At 40.4% G+C, this 23980-nt stretch overlaps 1 protein-coding gene across 1 annotated transcript in view; it reads right to left on the reverse strand.

Annotated features, from left to right (window-relative positions):
• Nucleotides 1-23980, reverse strand: part of DPP3 (dipeptidyl peptidase 3) — a gene marked incomplete in the record, with an annotated part of 784135 nt that overhangs the window by 623404 nt on the left and 136751 nt on the right. The window contains 1 exon segment of the mRNA XM_044078218.1: nucleotides 18154-18291. Coding sequence (XP_043934153.1) covers nucleotides 18154-18291 — 138 coding nt within the window.

Here is a 23980-nt window from a genome sequence, read left to right on the forward strand (position 1 = left end):
TAGCCGCCTCCAAAATATCCTTAGTTGCCACCCCCCCTTAAAAATGCTGTTGAAGTGGCAGTAGCCCTAGTGGAATGAGGCCTAATCCCAGCTGGAACCTCTTTGCCATGATGGGAATAACAAAATGCAATGCAAAACCCAATCCACCTAGAAATAGTTTGTTTTGACACAGGCTTGCCCTGCGAACTCAAAGCAAAAGAAACAAACAACTGCTGAGACTGCCTAAAATCCTTAGTCCTGCTTAAATAATAACGCAATTGCCTGTGTACATCTAAAGTGTGCAAAATCTTTTCCCCTTTATTTTGGGGGTCTGCATAAAAAGTAGGCAAATGAATAGTTTGGTTTAAAGCCACACTAGAAACCACCTTAGGCATAAAGGAAGGATTAGTACGTAATGATACCCTATCCTTATGGAAAATCAAAAAGGGCTCTACTGCCAGAAGGGCCTGCAACTCAGACACCCTTCTTGCAGAAGTAATAGCCAACAGAAAAGCAGTCTTCCATGACAAGTATTTCAATTCAGCAGTAGCCGCAGGCTCAAAAGGTTGTAGAGTAAGTTTTTCCAACACAAAATTGAGATCCCAAGCAGGAGTAGGAACTCTACGTGGGGGTCTTATATTCTTTGCCCCTCTAAGAAACTGCTTGAACAAAGGATGCGAAAACAATGGTGGGTCACCATCATAGTGAGCTGAAATTGCTGCAGCATGAATCTTAATGGAAGAGAAGGACAAACCTTTGTCCAATAACTCAGTAAGATATTGAAGAGCCACACTCAAATTAGGCTCAGAAATCTCCAAATTCTTTGCTGTACTCCAAAATAAAATCTCTTCCATTTTTCTGCGTACACTTTCCTTGTACTAGGTCTTCTAGCTTCCATAATCACATTTAAAACTTGTTGAGGAAGTTGAGACCTGCTGTGTTTCAACACAGAATATGCCAGGCTGTTAGATGAAGAGAGTGAAGCTTGACATTGAGCAGATGACCGTCCTTCTGAGATAACAGATGAGGAATCAAAGGTAAAGGCCATGGAGGCTTCCTTACCAGACTCCTTAGTAGTGGGTACCAGTGTTGCCGAGGCCAGTCTGGAGCTATCAAAATCATCCTTGGCTTGTCTTGTCTGACTTTTAATAGCACCTTTGGAAGAAGAGGCAGAGGTGGAAAGGCATACACATGAAGGTTTTTCCAACTGAAAGACAGAGCATCCACTTTCCAAGCTGTGTGATGAAACCCCTTTGTGCAAAACTTTGGCAGCTGGTGGTTTAGTGGAGAAGCGAACAGATCTATGTCTGGAGTTCCCCATGACACTGTCAATTTCTGAAATACATGAAGATCCAGTTTCCACTCGTGGGGATCCATGATTTGTCTGCTTAACACATCTGCTAAGGAGTTCTGTGCTCCTGGCAGAAACCTTGCCTGAAGAGTTAGTTGCAAGCTTAGCGCAGTCTCCCATAAAATCATTGCTTGCCTGCATAGAGGATAAGAATGGGTTCCCCTTGCTTGTTGATGTACCACATGACAGTTGTGTTGTCTGTTAGAATCAACACCTGCCCTGGAAGAAGTAACTCCTTGAAAGCCATTAATGCAAACTGGACTGCTAACATCTCCTTCATGTTGATATGTAGATGCTGTAGTCTGGCAAGCCACTTGTCTTGTATCCACTTTCCATTGAGATGAGCTCCCAAGCAATGTCCGAGGCATCTGTCGTTAAAATCTGACTCGCCTCTGGCCGGGTCACAGAGAGTCCCTTGTTTAGGTGACATTCCTGAGCCCACCACAAGAATTCTTTTGAAGGCAAGGTATTATTTGAATGACAGTGTCCAAATCCTGGCAGTGCTGTGTCCATACATTTTGAGATACCATTGCAGCTTCCTCATATGCAGTTTGGCATTGGGAAGCACCAGAATACAAGATGCCATGAACCCTAATGCTTGAAGGACTGTCCTTGCAGTCAGCACGGACTGATGAGATAGTTGATGGAAGTAAAGTGATAGACTCTTTTGTTTGTCCGGGGTTAAAAAGGCCATCTGGGCTGCTGTATTCAGTCTCACACCCAGAAAGCACATGTCTTGAGAGGGTACTAGACTGGACTTTATTTCGTTCACAGAATACCCTAGGCATCTTAGCACTGCTATAACATATTCCAGATGCTGTAGAAGGTCTTCCTTTTCTTGAGCCAGAATCAGGCAGTCGTCCAAGTAAGGATAGATTTGAATTCCTTTTAGCCTGAAGTAAGCTATCACTGTAGCCAGAACCTTTGTGAATACTCTCGGCCCAGTAGATACGCCAAAGGGCAACGAAGAGAACTGCTAATGAGAATTTCCAGCTCGAAAGCAGATACTTCCTGCAACTTAGTCTTATAGGCACATGAAGGTAAGCTTCCTTGAGATCTAAAGTTACCATCCAGTGATCTTTGCCCAGCAGAGGTAAAAGCTGTTGTAACGTCAACATCTTGAACTTGGGAATGTCCAGATAAGTGTTGAGGATAGATAAATCCAAAATTGGTCTCCACGTGTTCCCCTTCTTTGGTACTAGGAACAGGCGAGAATAAAATCCTAGGCCCCTTTCTGATACAGGGACTGGCTGAATGGCCCCTATTTGGAGTAACTGAGAAATTTGCTTGAGAGCCTCTTTCCTTTGTGGAGGAGGAACGTCTGGCATGCCTTTGAAAGGGGGCAAAGTATGGAAATAAAACCTGTAACCGTGGTGAATGATATCCAACACCCATCTGTCTTGAGTAATTAAATCCCAATTTTCCTTGAAAAGAGACAGTCTTCCTCCCAAAGGAGCTGCCAGACGAGAATCTACTGGCAGCTGAAAAGGCAGGTCATTGGGTCTGTTTACGAAAGGACTGACCCCTGCCCTCACCAGAAGTCTGAGCAGGTGAACTCCCTGTTCTAGGCCTAAAAGAACCTTGAGCTCTGCCCCTACCACGTCTAGACCTACCCCTAGACTGGGAATCATAAGCAGGATATGTCCATCCCTTAGTAGGCCAATTTCTACTAAACTTGGTGGCTGCACCTGCAAAAATCTTTAACAGTTTGCATAAACTTAGCTTTGTCCTCCATTTTCTTTAAAACTGCTTCCACAGGCGAACCAAACAACACATCCGACTGTAAAGGAGCATCCAAAATCCTTGTCTTAACATGCTCAGCTAAATTCTGATCCCTCAACCAGGCATGCCTGCGAAGAACAGAACTAGTGGCAGCCACCCTCGAGGAGGCCTGTACAGCATCAAAACCACATTGCAAGGAATGCTTACCCACTTGTTCAGACACATGAACTAAATCCAGCAACTCTTTACACTCAATACCTTCCGCCAAAGCATCCACCTTAGATTTCAGTTGTGAAAGGAGATAATTTTGATATTTAAGCATGTGAAACTGACAATTCAACGCCCTCATGGCTAAAGTGGAAGAAGTATACACTTTCTTTCCCCATCTATCCAAAGCCCTTGCCTCTTTATCAGTGGGAACAGGGTTTTTAACCACAGAGGCCTTAACACCTTTAGGTCCCTGAGAAACAGTTTCGGGTCTGCCCTAGGACTCTTAAAAGATACTTATGAGCTTCAGGCACCCTATAGTACCTATCAGGTTTAACAGGAGCAGGAGGCAAAGAATCAGGGTTCAGGGAAGCCTCTGCAAAAACATCTTCCACCACATTCAACACAGGAGGTATAGCTAAGGGCCTATGCTGAGGCAAAAACAAGAATTCCCTAAGCCTTTTCCTGGAATCAGAGTAATCCTGACCTTCCCATTTAAAGTGCTCCCTCATGGAATGCAGAGTCTCTGAAAATGAGAAATCCTCAGGAGGAGAAGCTGTAGGAGTGGAATCATCCACATCAGAATCAGAATAAGGAGGATACTCCTGCAAATCTTCCGCAGAAGACTCAGAAGCCTCTGAACACTGTTCAAAACTATCAAACTCCGGTTCCACCCTAGGCCTCTTATCAGGAGGGGGCATAGACCCTCTAATCATAGTAATCAAATCTTCTGCCATTTTAAGCATATGTTTCTTAGGCACAGAACCTGAAATGCTAGGAGAAGCCGCCACTGAAGCTGAACTTGGCCTACCTCTCAAAGAAGTTTTGGCAACAGAAGGAGAGGCTCTAACTACCTTGGGAAGAGAGGGAAGAACAGTTACCTGAGAAGCCCCTCAGCCTGGCCTACCTCCTGAGAAGGCACATCCTGTAACAGTAAAGTCTCTGCCTGAGACTCCAAAGAAACTCCTGGCAAAACCTCTGGCTCCACTGAGCCTTCTAAAGAACCGACGTCCGGGACTGCGGTTCATCAACCCTAGGCTTCGCTGTTTTGTCCTTGCGCTTCTTGAAGAAGCGGGCGTCGGAGCATCCGGCGGCATTTTATAATTGCAACGCTTCCCAAACACTAACCTGGCACAGTCTAACCGCCTCTTAATAGTGCGCTTGTTAAACCTAGCACAAGAGCGGCATCCAACAACGTCGTGCTCAGGCCCTAAACAAGGTATACACAAGGTATGGTAATCCCTATGAGGTATCTGTTTCCCACAAGAAATACAGTTATTCACTTTTTCTGACATCCGGTTAAATACTGAGGCAAGAAAAAACCAAAATGTTCCCCAACGGGGTACTTAGCCAACTCTGATTCGGTCTGAAACTCCGGCTTCGGAAATATTTCAGAACGCCAACCTGCACTCGCAAAACTGCTTCTGCATCGGACCATGCGGCAAAAAAGACTGAGGATATGGCGTCGGTCATGCGCATTAGTACCCTGACGTACTGACGTCAGTCTAATGCGCCCTGACCGACGTCAGCCTTATACTCTGGTATTCGGGCGGACTGGACAGCGGACTACACCCAATAGTAAGGACTGCAGCAATGTGGAACGAAGAACATCAGCATGCCCAACACACTAGTCATAGGCGATTAAGGAGAAAGTAACCATGAGCTGCCTATCAGGTGCCAGGATCCGCCACATAATGCACGGACTCAGGTCCCTCAACAACAGGTACAAATATGTCTCTGTCATTGTACATGTGGATGTGAATGACCTGAGACGTACCTCCCTGGACTACATCAAAAGAGAAATGGTGAAGCTCGTGGATTATGTAGCCCAGACGGGTACGACCCTAGCCCTGAGCAGCCTCTTACCATCACCCAGAATGATAACACAGTAAAGCAGAAAATGACGGATTTCATCAACTGGCTAAGATTCGTGTGTTATTCTAAGGGGAACCAGTATCTGTCTGCCTGGGATGACATGACGGACAGACCTAGATGCTTTGCCAGAGATGGCCTACATCTGTCACCCCTGGGCTTCCGGATACTGGCCAAGGCTCTTGCCACCCCTATACCGCCTTTTTTAGGCGGTGTTCCAAACACCAAATTACCACTGTAACAGTTACAAACAAATGCAATCTGAAGGTCATGCTGCTCAATGCTAGTAGTCTAAATCTCAAAATACCAAAAGTAAGGAGTAGTCACCATGAACCAAGCAGAAATAAATAATCCAAGAAGAACAAGCCTATGAACCAGCGAAGCTATAATACACCTCTTTATTTGTCAACTCGGCAATAAGAAATGATCCAAACCACACAAATAAAAACAAATCCAATAGAACGATTAAGCGCTTTCATCCACTGTATCGTGGACTTCCTCAGAATCAGATACACTAATTGAATGATTCGTTTTATAACCTTTTTGGCACCAACTTCTTATAAAATTTAATACTTTTTTCCAAAACATATTACCTTACTATACCAATTCATAGTTCCAGAAAACATTAGTGTGCAGTGAACACCTAACAAACATTACCTATATTAAAATGATAAATATTTTAAAATGCCTTTAAATAATATCCTATCAACCTTATAATAGATATGTTATTTAAAACATCAAAATACAATAAAATATAATATAATATGTTAAAACCAGGCATATAAAATTCCATTAATTTTTATGACCATATATATGGGCTGAATACTAAAGTGCACATGTGCATAATAATATATAGATACATATCTAAGTAAATGTAAAGAAATATAACCTAGATGTATAAGTACTATATAATGTTAAATAAATATATAAATAAATACTTTAATATATTAGTACATTCCATAGATATAATACCTTCTAACCTATTCTATGTATATACAAGTGATAAAAAGTGAAGTTGTAGGTTGTAAAATATAAAACTGAAGTTATAAAATAAAAATATAATTTATATTTTATAATGGTGTATAATTTAATTTGTAATATTTGGTATGTGGTAAATATAGTTAATGGCAGAGTTTTGAGAACATATCACTCCATGTCCTATTTTCATTTTTAGCGTAAAATTCATTATCATGATGTTACATAAAAGAACATGGAAAAGGACCAAGTTAAAAATGGTCTTAACGATATATGTTCGTTTAATCCTGGCTTTGTGGAAGCGTCAGTGAGTATTTGCCATTTTGCCTCTCTAACTGCTATATAAGCCTTAGGATTACCTCCTCTAATATTATAATTCACACGTTCTAAAATTGCAAACTTAAAATAATGTCTATTATCGGTCTCTTGTATATGTCGACTTAAAGCATTGCTACTATCTTTCTTTTTGACTGCATATAAATGTTCATAAATTCGCCTTCTAAATTTTCGTTCGGTTTTACCAATGTAATAACTACATTGTTGGCATTTAGCTAAATAAACAATATTCATAGTATTGCAATTGCCACTTACGAACGTTACTCTAGTCCTATTTATGTTATCCAAACCATATTTACATCTTCATTGATGACTTTACAATATTGGCAACTTCCACATTTCCTAGTTCCTCGATTGTTTCCATTGTCCCTAATCTGACCTGTGTTCTTTTCCAATAGGGACTTCAAATTCATTCCCATTTTGTATACAAAAATGGGTGTCTCACCCAATACTTCCCTTAAATCAGTGTCATTAAAAGATACATTCCAATATTTCTTTACCATTTCTTTAATATAATTTACCTCTGGGGTGTAATATATTATACATGCCCTGTTGTACCCTTTGTCTTCATTCTGTACTGTTATATTACTAAAACAGGAACGGCCCAAAACAGGGAAATATTTAATCCCCCACTGTTCAATCACATACGTTTTGACTTCTTTTATTAAATATTCAAGGTACCCCCTATCTATAAATAATTTGCTATTATACCATGACCCCCCCCCAAAACGTGCATACTGATTGGCCAGCGTGCGCATTGTAAATCGAGTTAAACTAATGGAAAAAGGTCCGGTCGCCCGGACTTTTTTCCATTAGTATAACTCTACTTTTAAAACACTGTCTCGCTATGTTAAATGGGTTTAGCATAGCGAGACAGCTTTAAAATAAGCAACGGAGATCTCCGTTGCTTATTTTAAAGCTGTCTCGCTATGCTAAACCCATTTAACATAGCGAGACAGTGTTTTAAAAAAAAGCAACGGAGAAAGCAAGATCTCCATTGCTTTTTTTACTGTTTTGCTATGTTAAATGGGTTTAACATAGCGAGACAGTTTTAAAATAAGCAACAGACATCTCCGTTGCTTATTTTAAAACTGTCTCGCTATGTTAAACCCATTTAACATAGCAAAACAGTAAAAGCAACGGAGATCTTGCTTTCTCCGTTGCTTTTGCCCACAGCTCTGATGTACTGCGCAGGCACGCAGTACATGAGAACTGCCGCGGATGCCAGACATCTGCGGAAGGGCAGTAAACAGGCATTATACTATGCCATTATTTAAGAAAAGTAATAGTTTCTTTTCTTAAATAATGTCATGGTATAATAGCAATAACCCACTTCTGGGTGGGTAATGCTGTATTTACCAGTTGGCTTTGTTTGGTCCCTTGGGCTTCGCCCTCGGGACCAAACCACGCCAACCGTGGGTAAATCCAGCATTACCCACACCCAGGCGTGGGTTATTGCTATAATATAATCCATTTCCTCTATCGTTTTATTTTCCTTTGAAGTCATTCGTGCTGCCCGAATGCATTGCCCCTTGAAGATGCTCTTTTTCATTTTCAAGGGGTGAAAACTCGTGTATATTCTAAATAATTATTTGAGAATGTATTTTTTCTGTAAATACGAGAAGAGAAGCCATCATTAGTACTAGACACAAAAGTATCTAAATATGAAATTCCTATTCTACTATAATTGTATGTAAATTTTAGGAATGGACTTGTTTTATTCAAATATTTTACAAATTCTTCCAAGGTCTTTTCTTGTCCTTCCCATAAAATAAATATATCGTCTAGGAACCTTGTGTACAATTTGATATACTTATAGTATTGACTTTAAATACGTTTTCCTTTTCCCAATCCAAAAGAACTAGGTTAGCGAAAATCGGGGCACAAGCTGCCCCCACAGCTACACCTCTAGTCTGCCTGTAATACTCTCCTTCGTAATAGATGTAGTTGTGGTCCAATATAATGCTCATCAGTTCCAAAATTACCTTACTTTTCTCCAAATCCAGAGTGGAATACTCAGATACTGTTACTAAAACTTTGCAATTCCTGTTCCTTAGGGATACAAGAAAATAAATCTATTACATCAATAGTCATGTAAATCAACTCCTTTTTCCAAATATCTTTTGTCAATAAGCCCAAAAACATCCAGGGGTCCTTTATTAAATGGGGGACCCTTGTGTAAATGTGTTTCAACCATTTATCAATAACTTGTCCTATAGGGAATGTCTTGGAGTGACTACCCGATATAATAGGTCTGAAGGGTGGGTCAAGTGTATTTTTGTGTATTTTAGGCACTCCAACTATAGTGGTTTGGATCGTTTCTTATTGCTGAGTTGACAAATAAAGAGGTGTATTATAGCTTCGCTGGTTCATAGGCTTGTTCTGCTTGGATTATTTATTTCTGCTAAATCTCAAAATACACTCACTTGAAGCACTCCTTAAAATGGAGAAAATCAAAATTTGTGCTGCACAAGAGAGCTGGTTCAAGGCAGCAGATAGCACCCTTCACTACCAGGCTATACCTCATTCCATACCTTTCTGCCACAGAACTTGGACTGAAGCTCCAAAGGCGGTGCTGTTTCCATGTTCATAAAGGATGCGCACACCTCCAGACTGGTAGCCTAACATGGCGCATCAGAGATACTTCAGGTGCAGCCAACATTGGGTAAGACGGCCATTGAGGTCGTAGCTCACTATAGGTCCCCAACCAGGACTCAAAACTCACATTCCACGTTCCTAAGCACTCTGGAGAATATTAGGGTCCAACCTAACACTCTCACACTGGGCAACTTCAACTACCCCTCCATTAACTGGGAAAACTACTTATGTACCAATAAACATGCCCAATGTTTCCTGGAAGTCATTAATTCCAATGCCCTGGACCAGCTCATTCTTACTCCCACTAGAGGTAGCAACATCCTTGACCTGGTCATTACTAACATGGGTGACCATTCCTCTGTACCAATAGTCAACCCCTCCCTGGTTAGATCTGACCACAAACTAATCACCTTGGAAATCCACATCCCTCCCACCCCGCAAAGGTAACCACCATGAAAAACTTCTCCAAAGCTAACTTTGGGCTCCTAAAAACAAAGGTGGCCAACTTCACGGCACTCATGCAATTGGAGAACAGCTGCATAACTAATGCCCTGTACAAACACGTACACAAATGCATGGATCTCGCCATACCCAATAGAACCAAGACACTCTCCTCCAAAAAAGGAAGGCAATCTGGTGGTCCCCTGCCATAAACAAACTCTACAACAGAAGGAGGAAACTGATGAGAAATAAGGTGAAGTCCCAAGACTGGAAAAACTCCCTTATCAGCCTCAACAAAAAATTGAGATCAATCCTCTAAAGCTAGCTATGAAATCAGAATTGCAGCAGATAGTAAAGACAACCACAAGGCCTTCTATAGTTATGTAAAGAATCTCCATGGCAATACCCAGACTTGCTAGGAGCTGTTGCACAATGAGACCTCCTATACAGAGTCAAAAGATATTGCCAATATACTGGCAGACAGATTCAGTGCCAACTTTACTCCTCTCTCCCCCAACAGAGGACCAATCACAATACCAGTAGATTGCCAGGCACTCAGTATTACTGCTGCACAGGTTAAAACAGCACTGTCCAAGGCCAAGAATACAGCTTCTATAGGACCTGACAATATCCATGGCTGCATTCTACATGAACTACAGAGTGAATTGGCACCTCACCTGTACGCCCTGTTCAATCACAGCCTCACCTCAGGCTTTGTCCCTACCGAATGGTGTACTGCTACAGTCATCCCTCTCCACAAAGGAGGAGCGACTACAGACCCTGGGAACTATCACCCCATTAGCCTGACAAGTCTGATATGCAAAGCGATGGAAAGCATCATCATGGACCTAATAAAGATATAGGGAACCTCCAAACTCTGGATCCCACACAGTTTGGTTTTGAAGGGTAGATCATGCCTGCTCAACCTGATTGACTTCTTTGAGTCAGTCACCAGAGCTGTGGATGAAGGCAAGGTGGGTCATAAAGGCCTTGGCCAGATCAAGGTAGGCTGTGATACCATTCCCCACTCAGGAATCATAGAAAAAGTCACTAAGCTAGGCATCAACCCCTATATCACTAAGTGGGTTGCAAACTAGTTCACAGATAGAACTCACAATGTGACAGTAGCTGACTCCAAGTCACACCGTCGGCCAGTCACGAGTGGAGTCCCACAGGGTTTGGTCCTGGATCCTAAGGGACTCTGGCTGACAAAGTTCGCAGACAATTGCAAGTTGGGAGCCACAATCAATTCCCCAAGTGATGCTGACATCCTAGAGAAAGGCCTCACCAAGACCAATGACTGGTGGCAGAACCATGGCCTTAAGCGCAACGCCAAAAATGGTGCGTCATCCCCTTTGGAAAAAAAAAACAGTTCCCATGAATTACCACATCGATGGTAGTCCACTGAACACAGAAGGCTTCATAAAAGATCTGAGAACACAGGTTGACAGCAACCTCTCTTTTGACCACCATATTGCCACTGTGGTCAGAAAGTCCTTCTATGTGGCACATCTCATTACTAAGGGTTTTGCATCCAGGAAGAAAAAAGTCACGGTTTCTCTCTACTCTTCCCTCATTAGGCCAATCGAGTACAATGCCCCATTTGGCATGTACCTCATTAGACACCTACAACTGGAGAGGCCACAAAAATACCTCACAAAGAGGATCCTAGGCCTTAAACACTTGTTCTATATGGAAAGACAAAACAACTCAACTATTCGCAGTCTCATATCGCCTACTTAGAGGTGATCTCTGCTTGACTTACAAAGCCATGTCTGACCCATCTCTGTTAGAAATGCTACATCAAAAGAAATTCAAATCCCTCCACACTATACACTCCCGAGACCTCAACCTCATTGCCACAATCAACAGAACAAGCTGGAGGGACAGGTTCATAACCCAGAGACTGCCCAGGCCATGGAATAGACTTCTCCATACATGTCAAGTGGAACGCCTCACTGGCCCTCTTCAAGACAGATCTTGATGAGTGGATGGGAAACAGAAAATTCACCCCGGGGATCACTTGTGGCTCTACTTGACAGAGGCACTGGAACTAAGGTTGGGTGGCACGATGCCAGGGTAATCCTATGGGCTAGGCTTGTAAAGGCTCCAGGGCCATTAGCCTAGTACACACCTATGAACCTATGTCTGCTAAAAATGCACTGAAGCAGCCAGAACAGACATCAAACATCAGAAAGCTGGCAAATGCCCATTGTCTGAGGCAGTCCTGCAGATGGAGGCAGGGGAAGTAAACTCACAACAGCAAGAACTTCCTCAATCCCAGATTGTGAATCCCACTGGATTCAGTTGAGCATGGGGGGGGGGGGCAAGATTCTTCCGTTCTGAGAACAATAATCAAGCATAAGCAAACTTGTTCAAGAAAATGCTTCACAGAACCAGGCTAGGGCTGTACAAACAACCCTGGACTCTCCTATCAAGACAGCACATCTTTTGTAGGCCTCTCATTGATAGATGAGGGATGTCAGATTCACCCTTTGTTAGTCAAAGGTGGAGTGCTGACAATACACAAGGACAGAAAAGCCACATCATGGAAAGACCTAGCATGAGGAGGATGTGACCAAAAGTCTGTCCTCAAATCCCCTCACTTTTTACTTTGCTCCAGTCCTATTAATGGGATCACACAATGTAGCCCTAGTGTTCCTTTCTTTGTTCGAGGATCCCGGCTGAAGTAATGCTGACATTATGCTTTTTTCTCAAACTGTAGAGAACGCATGATGGTGGCTGCAGAAACGCATGGAAGTTTTTTAGTTTCTCAGGCACTGAGCAAGAGAGTACTCTTATGGCAAACTTTAGGATCAAGTTCTGAACATTCAGAGCAGAAAAAAAATGAGGGGCAAAAGGTTAGGTAAATCCTTCCTATACAGACATGCGACACCATGGTGTACATTGGCAGGAGACGTATGCATCCCCATGAAAAGGAGAAAAATCTTGCCAAAGCTGGGATTGCAGAAGAAGAAATCTCATCAGTTATCCACTATAAAAGGCACCCCATGTCTAGATCTTAAGAATTCAGTGGTAAACATGGTCTAGAAATAGCCTTAAACTTCTGCTTTCCATTGCCATACACACACTATCTTCAGCTCTCACATATGAAAAGCCATTTCAGTCATGGGTGGCTGTTGCAAGTGTCTGTAGTATTATCCCCATAAAAATGTATAATTTCATAATGTCTCACAAATGAGGTTCTTGCAGTCAGTTGCAAAATCCTCTTGTTTGAAGTTATCTGTTGCAATGACTTTGCAAAAAAAATTTCCATATCAGATGTAAAAGCAGCCGCCTCAGACGTGAATGACAGCAGCCGCCTCAGATGTTAACATTCACTGATGTTGCTGGAACTGTTTCTTTGGGGGAAAGATGCATTACTGCCTTCCTTATTACTGCTCTCTTTAGTAAAAATTGCTTTTTTGGGATTGAAAATATTCTGTGAAGGGAGGAACTGAAGTGTTGGACATCTGTTTATTGCAGTTCTGACCCCTTCATTTTCAAAAGAGTAAGGACATCACCAGCTTGCTACTTAAACACTGTATCCACAGATAATCCTTGCATAACATTAAATGTGAAAATCACTTTTGTATAGTGGGTTATGTGAACACCAACCAACCATATTAATGGAGGAAATCACCTTAAATAATGTTTCTGGTTTCAGCCTCTAGCAAAAAAAAAAAAAAAAAAAAAAAATAGATAAAATCTGAAACGGTGGCCAGACCCCAAGCTCCAGTACCTCTCATTTCAGTTGAGCAATTCAAGCAACACAATTAATAGGAACGAAAATGGTTTTTGAAACCCTCTCGAACGTCCTAAATTTTTGTTTAAAGAGAATATTGCCAAAGCAATGTCTTATTTTTCATTCAAAGTAACAATGTCTGGATCTTTTAAAATATTTAACGAGCTTGGTCTAGCCTTGATAGCGCTGTACAAATTGTCATCCCTCTGAGGTTGGGCTTGGGACCAAGAATTTTTGTTTGCAATATTACTTCCTGTAAGAAATTAAAGGAAGAAAAGTAGTGCTACTCATCCCTTTTAAAGAGCTCACAAAATATTATGTGATCAGGACCCCCCATTCCCACCCAAAATCTGTTCTCATAAAATTAACAGTCTCCCCAAAGTTAACATCTTCAGGAAAATACAATGAGCTTGAGATCTTTCACCATCCAATTCAATATCTAGGAGCATGAGGGAGTCATTCTTAAAAGTATTCTTTCTCCTTAGAAAATAAAGGAGACCATAATAGTGTCCCATGATCTTGCCCCCCCCCCCACCCCTCAGACATTGCTGGTTTGGGGGTGAATCTGAGATACCCACACTAGATAACTAAAGAGCTTAAAGTGTAAAAAAAACCTAAGCTGATATCTGTACTAAGAGAGGACCCTCTGCTGTTACTACCAAGACCAGACTTAACTAATACAATAAGAATTACTATCATCAGTACATGGACTTGTGTTAACTCTGGTATTTCACTGTACATCAAGCTCTTACGTACAAAAGCAAACATTAGCCCATTTCCACCAATGCTTTCCAAACCTGTTCTACAAAAACATTTTTCTACAGGAGGGTGTGGGGTTTCTGACTTGTCTAAACCAAAACTGGTTATGAGATTAATATAAACTAAAGTTTGCAAGGCTGGTACAGCCTCTCCAATGACCTTTGCTGATAGAAGAATTAATGGTGCTGGAAGTAGAGAGAAAAAGCTGGGAAGGGGTTAGTGCTTTTCCAGTCTGGCTGGTTAATATAAGGGGCAACACAGGTTGTGGGAATGATTACTCAGGCCTAAATGCCAAATTACACAGAAACTTGTTATGCTCTAATAATCATAGTCAAAATTTTGAATAGATATGCATTTTCCCCAAAATAACATAAAATAAGCATCCCTGTACTTATGGCCAAAGGACAGAAGTCACTTCAGCACCTTGGACAGATCAGCGGTTAATATAATTTAATGGCAGAGCAGCTACAATGTTGATCCAGGGGTTCTACAGTAAAGTTTTAGCAGTGCACTAAATTCTTCAGTGCTATGCTCCTAGACACCGACTATGACTTTGCCTCTAAAGCTCCAAGGCAATTTAAGTGAGCCTTAAATGAGGACTTTCCTTTACTGGTTACTTACCTGTAGTATACCAGGGTAGTTAATGTACTTGTGCACCTCGGCCAGACTCTTTCGAAGTAATATGTTAATTTTTCTGTTCTGCAATCTGTGTGAATCACAGATGTAGAAACCACAGAAGATACTACAGCATCTCAGCCAGGTCTCACCTGTTATAGTAACTTACAGGTAGAGCAGCTGTAATGGTGATTCACAAGTTCTAAGTTCAAACCTTAACAGAGTGCTCAGTTCTTCAGTGCTATGCACCTAGACACCGACTAGCCTTTGCCTCTAAAGCTCAACACTGATATTACATTTCATGTGAACCTTAGCAGAGGTCTTTCTTAACACACACTTTAGTCTTTGGCTACACATTTGCTGAGTATAAGGGGAGTTAGTGTGCTTATGCAACTAGGCAAAGACTGACAGAGGGGATGAACTGATGCACACACTAGTCTTGTTTGTCTGACAGCCTTTTTTCAACCATTTGACAGACTGGATCATCCTTGTAATTGAAACATTTAAGTTCATCACTATCAGAATGGACTTAGCCTGGTTTCCGGTTTCCCCTGTGCTTTTTTATATTTGAACACAATATCAGATATTCATGCTTCAGACCATTCCTTATATTCCTTTTTTCTAAATCTTTCTTTTAAGACAGCATTATATTTTCTAGAGTAGAGAAAATGGCAGGCCTACCAAGGTTATCAAAATTTGAAAAGTTATTAAACTCTTGATTGTGTTTACAATAATCTCTTCTATGTAAGCAACAAACAAATAAAAAATAATTATCAAAAAGTATAAATCTTTGCATGCCAATACAATGTCAGTGACTCAGAAGATTGTACATTTATCTCATACTGCAAAGATCAGAAGGCTGTAGGCTCCATCACAGATCCAGGTGCTTCGATTCAAATTCCAGAACTGAAACTGAAGTGTGACATTACAGGGGGGAGGGGCTGTGAAACGGAGATGTTGTTCTTTGGGTGAGCCCTTAAAATCAAGGTCCCAGATGCCAGATTTGGTCATAATTTAAGCGGATGCTAAATATCCTATGGAACTTACCCAAACAGGATGATAACAGGATCACTGTTAATCCTGCAAGTTAATCATTGTACCTGTCAGAAAAGTATGTCAGCAGTGTAGCTTTATTGTTGCTGCATCACTCAGAGGGCTCTACAGATTGGAGTAGCAGTAATTCCCAGGCAGCACTCAAAACATTGCTAATTGCATCATGCATTTGCCTTTCTTTCATCAAATTATTTTGTAAGGAGGACTGTCACCTCCTCAAACACCCTCACTCTCTATCCTTTGTGAAAAAGAATCCAGGCGTCTGCAGTTCCTTTACTAACAGGATTAACAAAAGACAAGTGATATGGCTCCTGCTAAATTAATGATCACTGTTGGGGCTACCTTTTTTAAATGTTGTTTTTATATAAAATATTAATTAGTTAGAGCACTGTACAACTTAGCTGCGTCAAATGCAATTAATTTCATGGGGGATCCTAGGTTTGGCAGGCAGTGAAGCCTGGGGAACAGTTTGAAGCTGCATGGTGGTCAGAGGGGGTACATTATATATATAAAAAAATCTCTTGGCATATAAATTCTTAAAATTACTAATACATATAAACAAGTAAAATGGATGGAACGAATAAGCTGTGCAAACACCATTAGATTAACAATATTAAAATTGACATTATAGAAATATTTAATCGGAAAATGAGTCAAAACATGCAAGCATGGCTACTGAGCAACAAACAGCTATGCTCAAATAACCAAATTACTGGGATCCAGTGACCACCAATTACAAAGAGTAGTGTGTTATTAATAAAAGTAAGGTAAATTATATGTTATTCTGACCAAATTTTACATATCTGTATAAATACTACCTAGGATCTTCCCTGAAAATATAGACCACACACATAGGGACTAAGTCAACAAAAAATTCTTTGTTCTTCTTTCGGCTTTTCCCAGTTAGGGGTCGCCACAGCGGAACTCCTGTCCACTAATGATTGGCAGCAGATTTTTTACGGGTGCAGAGGTGCCAGCTTGACTCCCAACCTTCAGCGAAGGCAGGCCCATTCTAAGCATGTCTTACGAACGCCACTCGACCGCGGGAAGGATATGCAGACTCCACACAGAAGGCGCTCCAGCCGAGAATCGAACGGGAGAACCTCTTGCTGTGAGGCAACAATGCTACTGCTGCACCACGGCGGCCTACTAAGTCAACAAAAAGTAAACTGATAAATAGATGCGTCTCCCAGAAGTCATTAGACTCTATAAACTAATTAAAACAAATATCAGTGGTACATTATTGTTTAACAAAAAAATCAAAACTTCTCTTACATTTCTAGTGTAGAAGTAACACACTGGATGGAAATGAAAAAAAATGCCTTAAGTGAACAACAGTTTCACACAGACAGAAAAAAAAAAAAAGAGAGACTAGAATGAGCCAGTAGAAGTTTTATGAATGGCTCATACCAGTTTGTGTCACTGTAGGCACCAAACACAAACAAAGGTGTCTAGAACCTCATACGTTATTTAGAAAGTGATGGTCAAAGAAATATTTCACTGAACTCTTTTCAGCAAGAAGCAAAATATATGCCAACCAATGCTGGTCAAAGAGATTCCTCCAAATCTCTGTCAAGTCTATTCAGTTCCGAGGCTAGTGAGGACTCTATTCCAGGCTATAGCACTACAAGGTTGGCAAATGTAGAAAACACAGAAAAAAATACTTTGGAAAAAAAAATCTGTTAAGCAACTTGCTGATACTTTTCTGTGTAAGACAGCAGCCTGTATTACAAGTGGAATAAACCAATGAGCACTACCTAAATGCCAACATAATGAAGGGGGAGCCTCCTATAAGAACATCACTTTAAATCATAAATGCCATTGCTCAAGTTATAATCACTTATTTTTATGTTATCCACAAATAAACTGCTTTGACATCTACCACTGTAGCATGTCAGGTGTTAGCAGCTTGTTCCATATGTAATAAACCAAATTCAAGTATGCCTTTCAGCCTATTAAGTAAAGCATCCAATGCAGTAACAAACTATGAATCTACTATTGAATTAGCAAGTCAACAGGAAATGAAAAACAGTAACCCTTTTCTGGGGACTGAACTCAGGACTCCCTGAATTCCACACAGTTATCACTGCCATATACACCACCACACAGAATGGGGGGGGGTATTGGGTACAATCCCCAGACAAGGGTCAGAGTTTTCCTTTCCTGTTGAATTGTTGATTTATGTAAAGGCCGTGTAGAACACCTGGTCTATGTTCCTTTTTCCTACAACAGAGCTCTGCCATTAGCCTCTGCCTCAGTCTTAAATAAGGAACTTTAATACCTACAGGATGAAAAGTTACAAAAACAGAACATCCACTGGGCTAATGGGCTGTGTTAAAGTAATCATTCAGTAAGTGCAACTATTCTTTTTGTCTGTCAAAACATGTAGGTAATTATCGTTACACCCATGTTACGTTGAAACTTGGGCAAGACAAAACACAAAAATAAGGTTGAAGTTTGTTAGGGTGGTACTGAAAGCTCTGCTGTTTCCTGCTTTTACCTTTTCTCCTAGTCCAAGCTGCTTCTCCTTGTCATCCAGCGAGTACATTTTATTGCCACAGATATTCCATAGTTCTTTTACTTCTGCAGGATTCAGCTCAAAAGCTTTACTTTTCCACAGAAGCTTCTCTAACTTTTCCTGTATTACAGAAAAAAAAGAATATGACATTTTGTGATCACTATCAAAGAGCAGAAATACTACACGACCTCTTCAGAATTGTCAAAAGTACAGTTCAAACTGAAATCCACTGCAAGCAGATATAGTATAATTACAGTCATCTAGGATCAGATGCTAAGAATTTTAGGTTATAATTTAAGCTACTTTCCTACTCAGTACTATTTACAAAACCGTCAAGTGTAGATAGTGCAAGATTCCATATGAAATTTCCCTAAGCATCACGTTATGCTTCAGTCTTTCTTTCCAGGTTTTCAGCTAGTGGACAGTAAAAAGCAGAACACCCCTGCATTGTGACATGGTTTGGCAACACAATTCAGTATGGCTAAACAGCAGTAAACACATCCCTGATTCTGTTTAAAGCCAGTTGTCTGCCAATGCAGCTAGTCAGTCTGAGAGTCTTCAGACTTCTGGCCCTTAACATTACAGGCCATCAGATCAATGCTTTCTCTGGTCATTTGGTCAGCTATGAAAATAAGTAGGGTTTTATTAGTTACATGAAATCCTTCAACAAATAATAATGCTGCTAACTGCTGTGTCCCAGCATTCTGCTAGATTATTTCTCAACCAGAGGGAGTCCTGGCTTGTAAGAGAGTCACAAGAATATATGAACTTGTCAATCACTCGTCCTAATAATGCCATACTACATCCCTTCTGAAGCAATACTCCACCAGTCAGTCACTCACTTATCCTGATAATGGCACACTGCATCCCTTCTTAGAGTATTGCTTCAGGCTGGATAGCTATCTATTATGTGTGCACAGTTCAAATGACTACCAAAACAGCTATAGTGTACAGTTATCCAACAATATGCATATTCATGGAACTACATCCTGCAACTCAGCCCCATATACCCTGGGTATCTACTGGTGTGTTCTGCTAACATGACACCTGCCATACCTATATGCCACCCCATGTGCCTCCATGGTACGTCACAATTGTAAATGACCCGGTGCTACAAAAGTGATCTAAACTGCAAATTTTCATAATCATTACATTACCATAGACTATACAATGCAAATGTATACATCCACAATTACTGGATTGTCATAAAAAGGCAGTGGACTGTCTAGTCAGGTGTTTAACTACTCTGTACAGTTAAGCATCATTTGGGAATGTAGCAGTTATGCTGAACAGCTAAATTCACAAACTCTCACAAAGACCTAAAGAACAAACACTTACTGTGAAGAGCAAACTTCATTATAGTATCAAGTTTATCATTTCATTTTCTAAAACTAATAATATACACATAGGTAGTAACAGTTATTTACTCCATGAAGTTTCAGCTTACACCTTTATCCAAGATGCCAGGAATATTTTAAGTCCACAAGTAGAAAGCTGCTGCTTGTATTCACTATTGTTAGAAAAGGAGTTTTGAAAATAAAGCACTTTATTAGTAAGTGAAAAGGCTAGTGCTGTTAAATTCTAGATAGTACATTCATGAACATATGCTAAGCCTGGTACCAGAGACTCCACTGTGCACTTGCTTGTGGGGCACTACTTTCTTAATATGCCCAGCTTTACATCTGACTGGAGTAAATCAAAATAAACAGAAAGAGAAGTCATCTTTGATGCAACTTACAAAAAAAAAAAAAAAAAAAAAAAACAAATGCAGTGGGTTACCAAAGTATAACAGACAATTGGAATATGCAGTTTCACCAGAGGAACAAGATAAACCTACCACGTATCCAGCTTTGTGGCATACAAGGATGAAGTCCTGACCGCAAAATAGGTGATCCCAGTTTGACCCCTGGCTTGGGCTCCTGATAAAGACAGGCAGGAGGATGGAAATGAACAGCTGGTATTACCTCACCCATCCTTGAGGGGAAGGGAGAGGACAGGTGGGGCTCTGTATCTCTACAAAGGTGCGATACCCATACCTCTCAATTGTCCGGATCTGTTCCTCTTAAAATTTGAGGTTTTCTTGCAAATCACTGGCAAATCATTGAGGACTGAGGTCAGAAATTATTGGCAGACATTTGAGTTTCAGATTTCATATCCTTCAGAAAATTCCTGCTAATGTAAAATCTGTTAGTCTATCAAATTTTAAAGTTTGTGACAGCAATAATTTAAAAAAAGTGTCCCTATTTTTGGGCCTTTGTCTCCCCATCATTTATGGCTTTGTCTAGATTTCTGGTGCTTAGATATTCTAAGGTAGAGTGACACCTACTGGAAGTTCCAGGTATTATCTAGTTGAGTGTGAGCCTGCCTACCCTGCTCTATCATAATGCATTTGTACCAGGAGAATTTGGCATGTACCACCCAAATCTTGACAGGGCGCAGAGGACTAATTGGGATCATGGATGAAAAGGGCCAGCAGACCAGTCCAGCCACCTGGTATCTAAACACAAAAAAATAAATATAATATTGCTTCCTGCACAAAGCAGACAATGCTTCTTGTAGTACATGGGGTGTATAACTTTAAATATGTTATGGTCTACAAGGAGCAGCATGTCATGTGTTACATATTCCTTCTAGAAGCCAGTCTGAATAAACAGTTCTTGGAGGCCACATACTTACGACAGTGTCTGTGCTGTTTATGGAACAAACATCTACGTGTTACATTGTGTCAAAGGAGAAACAGACTAAAGAACTGAAAATATCTGCATGTCTTTATTTTCAATAAATTTAAAGGTCTGTAAGTATAACATTATAAGAAGAATAAAAAGAAAAATGGAAGCTTTGAATCTGGAATCTGCTTTGTTCCCCCTTGTGAGTGGAATAGAGAAGTAGTACGAAAAAGAGCAGAGTTCTGCGTGTTTGGCATGTTGACAGGAAAGTTTTGACAATATCTAACACTAATTTTTCTCAGGAAGGTGAAAGACAAAATTCCATTTAGAACAAAATAAAAGAATGACTGTATATCTGGAAAGTACCTTCCATTTATCTGACATGATCTTTGCAGAAGTACAAGATCCTACACAGACTGTAGATGCTTATGCTACTGACCTATCAAACCAAAGGCAGTGAATTAGATTCGTTAACAAGTGGCAGAATAGAATACAGCATCAGAAATAGGTGTTAAAGTTGTTGTTGTCTTTCGGCTTTTCCCGGTTATGGGTCGCCACAGCAGAACTCTGGTCCGCTAATGATTGGCAGTAGATTTTTCACGAACGCCAAGGTGCCAGCTCGACGTTCAACCTTCAACTAAGTCTTTCGAACGCCCATGTAACCGCGGGGAGGACATGCAGACTCCACATAGAAGGCACTCCCCGCACTCCAGACATGAATCAAACATGAGAACCTCTTGCTGTGAGGCAACAATGCTACCGCTGCACCACCATGGACTAGAAATAGGTGTTTAAGAAAAAAAAATCCTGACCTTATCCAAAGCTGTTCATGTACATACAGCCAGTGAAATTATTGATACACAATTAAAAGAGGAAAGGGGTTTGTGCAAGATACATTCCAAGCTAAATTAAATGGCAATACTGAAAAACAAAGCAAGAATGCATTCCAGCAGTAACAGAAATTAAATAGAAAGCCAATGGAGAATGCACTGTAACAGAAGTGAAGACAAGAAAAAACATCCACAACATGCACAGACAATACGAAACAGTTTTAACACAAGCCTCATTTACAAGGTGTGGCTACAGGCAAGAAAGGAACCTCTGTTTTGCTTTTAATCGGTTTTGTGACATCTGTGATCAAAGATGTGTACAAAGTTTAGAAGGGAGTTAAATGTTTCATTTTGCTGAACAGAATTATAAAAATGAACTGTTTGCCATTGCAATTAAACTTAAAAGCATGCCGGTTCTGTTCCTCAGTGGAATGCAGCCCAGAGTGTGGACCAGATGAATGGGCATCAATTAATGGGCCCAGGAGCTACAGAAGCCAGTGGTGAAGGATAGGAGGTGGTAGCCAACCTCCTGTCTAAACATCCTAGGGTAGGTTTCAGCATGTTGTGTTTTTAAGTCAGCATGTGGAGTCATAACGGTGCTAGAAAGCAACAAGGACTTTGATACGACAGATAAGGGTATGTGCTATAGGTCATTGTGTTGACCCAAATGCCTACATAAGTGACTTAAGGAGAGATCAGGCAAAAGTCGGAAACTCCATTCCATCAACAGTACTGAAAGAGTGCTGTCTGAAGTGTATGTAGGTAGTTCTCCAGTCTGGGAACAGTTAGGGTGTACCCTTAAACACAGATGGCCCAGAGAAGAGTACCATGCTGAGGTGAAGCAAGCATCTTTTCAAAAAGTCAAAATAAGAATTGGGATTCGAAGACTGAAGTACCCTTGACAGCTGCCTGGATGCTAGCAGCTTAGTGGTGCTCTCAACCCTTTCCTCCCATCTAAACCAAGGGAGGGTTGTAGATAGTCCAGTTTCCTTTGCAGAGAGGAGATCCACCCAAGTGGTGCTGAATGGAAGAAGGCAGATTTGGGGAAAAAGTGTGACCCTGGTAGAAACTTGATGGCCAGCAGACATGACAGGCAAAAATATCACAGTAAAAACATGAAAGGGGCTCCTACAATGAACTTTTAAAATGCATTTGAAACACAAAGACAAGACTGAAAGCCAACAGATAGCAAACATAATAAACAGAATGTTAAATCTGAACTGGACACTGCTGCAGACTTTTGAAGCTTTATATTAACTACATTTTTGGTGTTTTAATGCTCCAATTCCTAGATTTTTACATATACTTCAGTGGCACTTCCAAGGAGTTTATTAACAGCCAGGAAAATGGCTACAGAGAATTGTGAAAATGAGATTACTCCATTTACAGAATTTATGAATACTGTTACTGTTGTGTGTCAAAAAGAAAGTCTACTATTAAGGTGAAAACAAAAAAATAACTGCAGAATATTACTAGACAGATTAATATTAATTAATATTCTTCTATTCATTCATCCAATTTTATGTGCTATTATCAATTTATATAGTTTGCCTGCTTAATGAATCTTAGTGATGTATATATAGTAAGAATTAATGCAGACACTTGTGCAAATAGCTGTTTTGTTATTGTGTTTGAAAATAAAATTTCAATAAAAAAATATAAAAATAATTTCGAAATACTGGAGCTATATAAGGCATTAAGAGTAGGGTGCACATTTTGAACATGGTCAGTGTAGTACACAGCATGTGTGCTGAATCTTTAAGAAGCGTTTCAAGGACTGAACGTGCATATAAATACAGAGCATGTGCTGATCTAAGTGCCATTTTGAAAGTGCAGCCAGAGAGAGCATGTTCGAGTGGAACAGCTAGTTTGTATGTAAGTTTACCCAAGTTAAAGTTAATAAGCCTCAGTTCTGAGGTGTTTGTACATAATAAAGCTGCTTGAACAGAACCCACACAGTCTCGTCTATTGTATCCTCACTAGACGAGTAACATGGTGTCAGAATTGGGATTCCAGAGACTGCTTTCCAGAGCTACGAGGTGCAGGGTTAACAATGAAGGTAAACCAAGAGAAACTAGGACAAAAAAAGAGCCAGAAAAAAAACAAAGGTAATGAAAACTTGCACTAACAGTATTAAACAAGTGAGAGGCACAAAAGGTTAGTTAATTAAACAAAATGTTTAAAATTAAGAGATTAAAGTAAAACGAGCATGTTTAAAGCAAAACAGACATGCTTAAAGTAAAACGAGCACAAGAAAATTAAGGAATGGGGTTCGGCAAAAAAAATTAAGGGGGGGTGATTAAATTTTAAAAA

This window comes from Protopterus annectens, chromosome 7.part0, assembly GCF_019279795.1.
Source record: "Protopterus annectens isolate FY-2018-M chromosome 7.part0, PAN1.0, whole genome shotgun sequence".
NCBI lineage: Eukaryota > Metazoa > Chordata > Ceratodontiformes > Protopteridae > Protopterus > Protopterus annectens.